This window comes from Anolis carolinensis, unplaced genomic scaffold, assembly GCF_035594765.1.
Source record: "Anolis carolinensis isolate JA03-04 unplaced genomic scaffold, rAnoCar3.1.pri scaffold_7, whole genome shotgun sequence".
NCBI classification, from domain to species: Eukaryota; Metazoa; Chordata; class Lepidosauria; order Squamata; family Dactyloidae; genus Anolis; species Anolis carolinensis.
In genome coordinates this window covers 13,465,729-13,473,228 of record NW_026943818.1, presented here as the reverse complement: position 1 = coordinate 13,473,228, position 7,500 = coordinate 13,465,729, and the positions used below count along the sequence as shown (strand labels likewise).

The 7,500-nt window shown below is 37.2% G+C and overlaps 1 protein-coding gene across 4 annotated transcripts in view; it reads right to left on the bottom strand.

Moving 5' to 3' along the window:
- Positions 1 to 7,500, bottom strand: part of asb6 (ankyrin repeat and SOCS box containing 6) — a 56,080-nt gene that overhangs the window by 19,636 nt on the left and 28,944 nt on the right. For all 4 annotated transcript variants that reach the window (XM_062959916.1, XM_062959914.1, XM_062959917.1 and 1 more), the window contains one exon: positions 4,034 to 4,093. In XM_062959916.1, coding sequence (XP_062815986.1) covers positions 4,034 to 4,093 — 60 coding nt within the window. The remainder of the gene's footprint in view (positions 1 to 4,033; positions 4,094 to 7,500) is intronic.

The following is a 7,500-nucleotide window of genomic DNA, read 5'->3' as shown; positions in this document are numbered from 1 at the left end:
AAGTATCTCTTTGCACAGACAAGACCTGCATTCCTCCGTCCTTCCTTCCTTCCTTTTTCTTTTCTTCTTCCTTCCTTCCTTCCTTTTTCTTTTCTTCTTCCTTCCTTCCTTCCTTCCTTCCTTCTTTCTGTCTTTCTTTCTTTTTCTCATCCTTTCTTCTTCTCCTCCTTTGAGGTTCCTCTTTGCACAGACAAGACCTGCATTCCTCCTCTCTTTCCTTCTTTCCTTTCTTTCCTTCCTTCTTTCTTTCTTTCCTTCTTCTTTCTTTCCTTCCTTCCTTCTTCTTTCCTTTCCTTCGTTCCTTCCTTCCTTCCTTTCCTTTCCCTCCTTCTTTCTTTCTTTCTTTCTTTCTTTTTCTTTCTCTCTCTCTTTCTCTCTCTTTCTTTCTTTCTCTTTCTCTCTTTCTTTCTTTCTCTCTCTTTCTCTCTCTCTCTTTCTTTCTTTCTCTTTCTCTCTTTCTTTCTCTCTCTTTCTTTCTTTCTCTTTCTGTCTTTCTTTCTTTCTCTCTTTCTTTCTTTCTTTCTCTCTCTCTTTCTCTCTCTCTCTTTCTTTCTTTCTCTTTCTCTCTTTCTTTCTCTCTCTTTCTTTCTTTCTCTTTCTGTCTTTCTTTCTTTCTCTCTTTCTTTCTTTCTTTCTCTCTCTCTTTCTCTCTCTTTCTTTCTTTCTTTCTCTTTCTCTCTCTTTCTTTCTTTTTCTTTCTTTCTTTCTCTCTCTTTATTTTTCTCTTTCTTTCTTTTTCTCTCATTCTTTCTCTCTCTCTCTTTCTTTCTTTCTTTCTCTCTCTTTCTCTCTTTCTTTCTTTCTTTCTTTCTTTTTCTTTCTTTCTTTCTCTCTCTTTATTTTTCTCTTTCTTTCTTTCTCTCATTCTTTCTTTCTTTCTCTCTCTCTTTCTCTCTCTCTCTCTCTTTCTGCTGCCAGCCTTGCTCCTGGCCTCTCCCTTCCCTTCTTCCAAGACCAAGGAGATGGGAAAAGCCCAACCGACGGGCTCCTTCTCTGCAAGGCAAGGGGCTGGATATCAAAGGGCCCCATATTGGATCCAGATGTGCTCCTCCTCCTCCTCCGTCCCAGGCCCTTCCAGCGATTTAATTAAATTTCCCCAGACGGCCGGCCGCCTTAATGATCAGATTTCCTTGGCTCCGCTCCCAAAGCCATGCCCTCCTCCTCCTCCTCCTCCTTCCCTTCCTTCCCTTCAGCTCTTTCATTTGTGTCTGAATGTGCCTCCCAGCCTCCTGTTTATGGGGAACCCGTGGGGGCTTTTTATGGGGCTTTCTTAGGCAAATGAGGCCCAAGGTTGGCCTCCGAAATAGGAATTGGGCCTTGCGTTCGGGGCGGCAGGATCCCATCCAAGCGCCGGCCAAGGACAACCCTGCTTAGCTCCTTAGACAGGGGAAAGGATGCTTTCACATCTCCTCTTTCTGAAATCCTATTCATTTTATAAGATTTCTTTAGATGCTGGCAATTCTTTCCTTCAAAATAGGACTTTGAATTCACTGGCGGACTCCCATCCAATCGCCAGCCATAGCATCAGCACTTAGCTCCGAACTGGTGCCTTCATGTCTCTTATTTATGGCAGTCCTATTCATTTGAATAGGATTTCCTTAGGCCTTGGTAGCTCCTTCCTCCGGAATATGGCTTTGCGTTCGCCGGCGGACTCCCATCCAAGCGCCAACCATGTCTAGCCCTGCTTAGCATCAATGCTTAACTCAGAACTGGTATCTTCAAATCTCTTATCTGTGGCTGTCCTATTCATTTTATATGATTTCCTTAGGGCTTGGTAGCTCCTTCCTCCGGAATATGGCTTTGTGTTCGTCAGCGGACTCCCATCCAAGCTCCAACCATGTCTGGCCCTGCTTAGCTTCCCAGATTAGATGGGAATTGGTGCTTTCAAGTCTCCTCTTAATGCAGTCCTCTTCATTTTATAGGATTTTTTTCAGGTTCAGGCAGCATCTTCCTTCAGAATACGGCCTTGTAATCGTCAGCAGACTCCCATCCAAGCGCCGACCATGTCTGGCCCTGCTTAGCTCCCAAGGTTAGAGCCGAATTCCCCCAAATTCATACTTTATTGGACTACAGTGCCCATCACCCCCTAATTTGGCACTAACTTGGACTATATGGTCAATAACAAGACTACAGAGCCTATCATCTTCCCCATTTGGCATTAACTTGGACGATATGGTCAATAACAAGACTACAGAGCCTATCATCCTCCCCATTTGGCACTAACTTGGACTATATGGTCCATAACAAGACTACAGAGCCCATCATCCTCCCCAATTTGGCATTAACTCGAACTATATGGTCAATAACAAGACTACAGAGCCTATCATCCTCCCCATTTGGCATTAACTTGAACTATATGGTCCATAGCAAGACTACGGAGCCCATCATCCTCCCCAATTTGGCATTAACTTGAACTATATGTTCCATAGCAAGACTACAGAGCCCATCATCCTCCCCAATTTGGCATTAACTTGAACTATATGGTCAATAACAAGACTACAGATCCCATCCTCCTCCCCAATGTGGCACTAAATTGGACTATAGTTAGGAATGATGGGAGTTGTAGTCCAAAACACCCAGAGAGCCCAAGTTGGCCCATGCCTGGTCTATAATCTCCAACCACAACTTGTGCAAAATAGCAACCTATCTGTTATTATATCATCATCATCATCATCATCATCATCATCATCATCATCATCATTATATTATTATTATTATTATTATTATTATTATTATTATTATTATTATTATTATTTCTCAACCCTTCCGAGACACAAAACAGGCCGCCCCCTATTAAATAGCATTTTCTGTCCAAAATAACAACAAGAACCGACTGCAAATTGCATCCTGATTATTATTAATTAACCCATCGCGGCCGCCCTATTAATTATCAATCGCATTTTAAACCAATTAACCGTAGATGGATCCGACTGATTGCCGCTCCGTTTATTTTATTTCCTTTCCTTTCCTATAATTGGAAACAAACGGCCGTTAAAATCAACACTTCTGGCCGCAGGGATCTATTAAACCGACAAGATTCGGGATGTGAGATATATATATATATATATATATATATATACACACACACACACACACACACAATATAATAATAAAAGTAATAATAATAATAACACACTATTATAATTGTATATTTATATTACATGTAATATTACTAATAATATTGCAATATAGTTGTATAGTACAATATAATAATATGTAATGCTTATATATATATATATATATATATACACACACAATATAGTAATAATACACTATTATAATTGCATATTTATATTATGTGTAATATTACTAAATATTGCAATATAGTCGTATAGTACAATATAATAATAATAATAATAATAATACACTACTATAATTATATATTTATATTACATGTAATATTACTAACAATATTGCAATATAGTTGTATAGTACAATATAATAATAATATATTATTATAATTGTATATTTATATTACATATAATATTACTAATAATATTGCAATATAGTTGTATAGTACAATATAATAATATATGATGCTTATATATATACACAATATAATAATAATAATACACTATTATAATTGTATATTTATATTACATGTAATATTACTAATAATATTGCAATATAGTCATATAGTACAATATAATAATATATAATGCTTATACAGTGCTATACTAATAATATAATATATTGTATGTATATATAACTCTTAAGCCGCCTTGAGTCTCCTTTGGGGTGAGAAGGGTGGGATATAAATGTCACTAATATATACATACATACATACATACATACATATATATATATATATATAAAATATATATTTTATAATGTGTTTTATGAATGTCTGATGTAAGTTAATTTTTTAACTGATTTATAGTGTATTGTACAATTTTTATATATCCGTTTTATTCTAAGCCGCCCTGAGTCGGCTTGTTGGGTGAGAAGGGCGGGATATAAATATTGTAATAATAATAATAATAATAATAATAATAATAATATATATATAATATAATATAATATATATACATACCAAGTAACAAGGGGGTTCTGATCCCATCAAAAGCAGGTAAGAGAAGGAAACCCCTTGAGTCTGGAAGAGAGAAAAAAAAAGAGGAAATTGCCTTTAAAAGGGATAGGAAAATAACCTTGACCTCGGGAATATATATATATATATATATATATATTCATTATTTTGACCCCTCTGTTCCTGACTCCTGAAAGGCCTTGTTAATTTCCCCGTGACTTATGATCCCGGCTCAAAGGAAACCCCCTCCCGCTTCCTCCCAGACCCCTTTCATCCCCCAAAAAGGTCGTATTTCACTTTCAAGAGGCGCCGGCCAGGCGACACAGAGCCTCTACGTAGCCCATCATCCCCCCAAATGCACGGTACGGTCCATAACTGGACCACAGGGCCCATCATCCTCCCCAATTTGGCCCTGACTTGGACTCTAGGGACCATTACTGGACTATCATCCCTCCAAAACCGACCTTTAACGTGACTATAGCGTTCATAATTGTACTACAAAGCCCATCATCCCCTCCAAAACTGACCTTTAACTTGACTATAGCATTAATAATTGCACTACAGAGCCCATCATCCCCCCCAAACTGACCTTTAACATGACTATAGTGTTCATAATTGCATTACAGGTTCCATCATCCCCCCAAACTGACCTTTAACATGACTATAGTGTTCATAATTGCACTACAGAGCCCATCATCCCCCAAACTGACCTTTAACATGACTATAGTGTTCATAATTGCACTACAGAGCCCATCATCCCCCAAAACTGACCTTTAACATGACTATAGCATTCATAGTTGCACTACAGGTTCCATCATCCCCCCCAAAACTGACCTTTAACTTGACTATAGCGTTCATAATTGCACTACAGAGCCCATCATCCCCCAAAACTGACCTTTAACATGACTATAGCATTCATAGTTGCACTACGGAGCCCATCATCCCCCCCAAAACTGACCTTTAACATGACTATAGTGTTCATAATTGTACTACAGAGCCCATCATCCCCCAAAACTGACCTTTAACGTGACTATAACATTAATAATTGCACTACAGAGCCCATCATCCCCCCCAAAACTGACCTTTAACTTGACTATAGCATTCATAATTGCACTACAGAGCCCATCATCCCCCAAAACTGACCTTTAACGTGACTATAGCATTCATAATTGCACTACAAAGCCCATCATCCCCTCCAAAACTGACCTTTAACTTGACTATAGCATTCATAATTGCACTACAGAGCCCATCATCCCCCAAAAACTGACCTTTAACATGACTATAGCATTCACAGTTGCACTACAAAGCCCATCATCCCCCCCAAAAACTGACCTTTAACCATGACTATAGCAATTCATAATTGCACTACAGAGCCCATCATCCCCCCAAAACTGACCATTAATTTGACTATAGCATTCATAATTGCACTACAGAGCCCATCATCCCCCCAAAACTGACCTTTAACTTGACTATAGCATTCATAATTGCACTACACAGCCCCATCACCCCCCAAAATTTGGGCACTTCACTAGACTATAGCGTTTCATAACTGGACTACACAGCCCCATCATTCCCCCAAATTTTGGCACTTCACTAGACTATAGCGTTCATAACTGGACTACACAGCCCATCATTCCCCCAAATTTGGCACTTCACTAGACTATAGCGTTCATAAACAGACTACAGAGCCCATCCTCCTCCTCGATGTGGCACTTACTTGGATTACAATGCCCACCATTCCCCCAAATGGGTACTTTTCTGCATTACAAAAACCCTAAGCCCCCTAATTCAGTACTTTATCGGGACTGCAGAGCCCATAATCCTCCAATCTGACACTCTCGTGGAGCACATCATCCCCAATGCAATCGTACTTTTTTTTGTGGGACTACAGAGCCCATAATCCGCTTAGTGTCCCATATAAAAAAGGAGGCATGGTGCCAGATGTGGATACATGGAACCGTGGATAACAAGGAACCCTGTCCTATCTCGGCTGGGAGTTGTAGTTCACCTCTTTCTCGGAAACGGGATCAAAACGTGGTCTTTAAAGACCCCAAAAAACGATATTATATCTGAAGGGAGAAGAGGGAGAAAGTAGCACAGGATGCCGGCCATAAAAAAGCAATATGTTGGCGCTTGTAAAACAGGATAAAATAAAAATAAAATTGCAATTGTCAGCAGAAGGAGGGGATTCCAGCCTCTCTCTCTCTTTCTCCTTCGTTCCTTCTTTCTTTCTTTCTTTCTTTCTTTCTTTCTTTCTTTCTTTCTTTCTTTCTTTCTTTCCCAGGATTCGCATCTGGATCTGGTTGAAGGGCGTCCTTCAAAGCCAAGAATGGGAAAAATCCATTTTGGGGGATTTTTCTTTATTTTTCTTGGACGCGAACCCTTTTTTAGATCCATTTTAAGGCTCGAAGTTGTATTTGAGTTGCTTTAGACTCGGCTAGACATGCCTTACAGGCATTATTATTTACGCCCCACTTTGTGCCTCAATTAGGAAAAAAGTGGGATGGAAATATTAATAATAATGTCGACTCCAATTTGTGTCTCAGTTGAGATACAAGTTGGAGATAAATATAATAATAATAATAATAATAATAATAATAATAATAATAATGTCCACTCCACTTTGTGTCTCAGTTGAGATACAAGTTGGAGATAAATAATAATAATAATAATAATAATAATAATAATAATAATAATAATAATGTCTACTCCACTTTGTGTCTCAGTTGAGATACAAGTTGGAGATAAATAATAATAATAATAATAATAATAATGTCCACTCCACTTTGTGTCTCTATTGAGATACAAGTTAGATATAATAATAATAATAATAATAATAATAATAATAATAATAATGTCTACTCCACTTTGTGTCTCAGTTGAGATATAAATTGGAGAATAATAATAATAATAATAATAATAATTCTACTCCACTTTGTGTCTCAGTTGATACAAATTGGAGATTAATAATAATAATAATAATGTCTACTCCACTTTGTGTCTCTATTGAGATACAAGTTAGATATAATAATAATAATAATTCTACTCCACATTGTGTCTCAGTTGATACAAATTGGAGATTAATAATAATAATAATAATAATAATAATAATAATAATAATGTCTACTCCACTTTGTGTCTCTATTGAGATACAAGTTGGAGATAAATATAATAATAATAATAATAATAATAATAATAACTCCACTTTGTGTATCTATCAATTAGGAAAAAGGTGGGATAGAAATATAATAATAATAATAATAATAATAATAATAATAATAATAATATACTTCAAATTGTGTCTCAATTGAGATACAAGTTGGAGATAAATATAATAATAATAATAATAATAATAATAATAATAATGCGTCACAACCTTTGAGAATGCCTGCCATAAATATGGGTGAAACATCAGGAGAGAATGCTTCTGGAACATGGCCAGACAGCCCAGAAAACTCACAGCAACCCAGTGA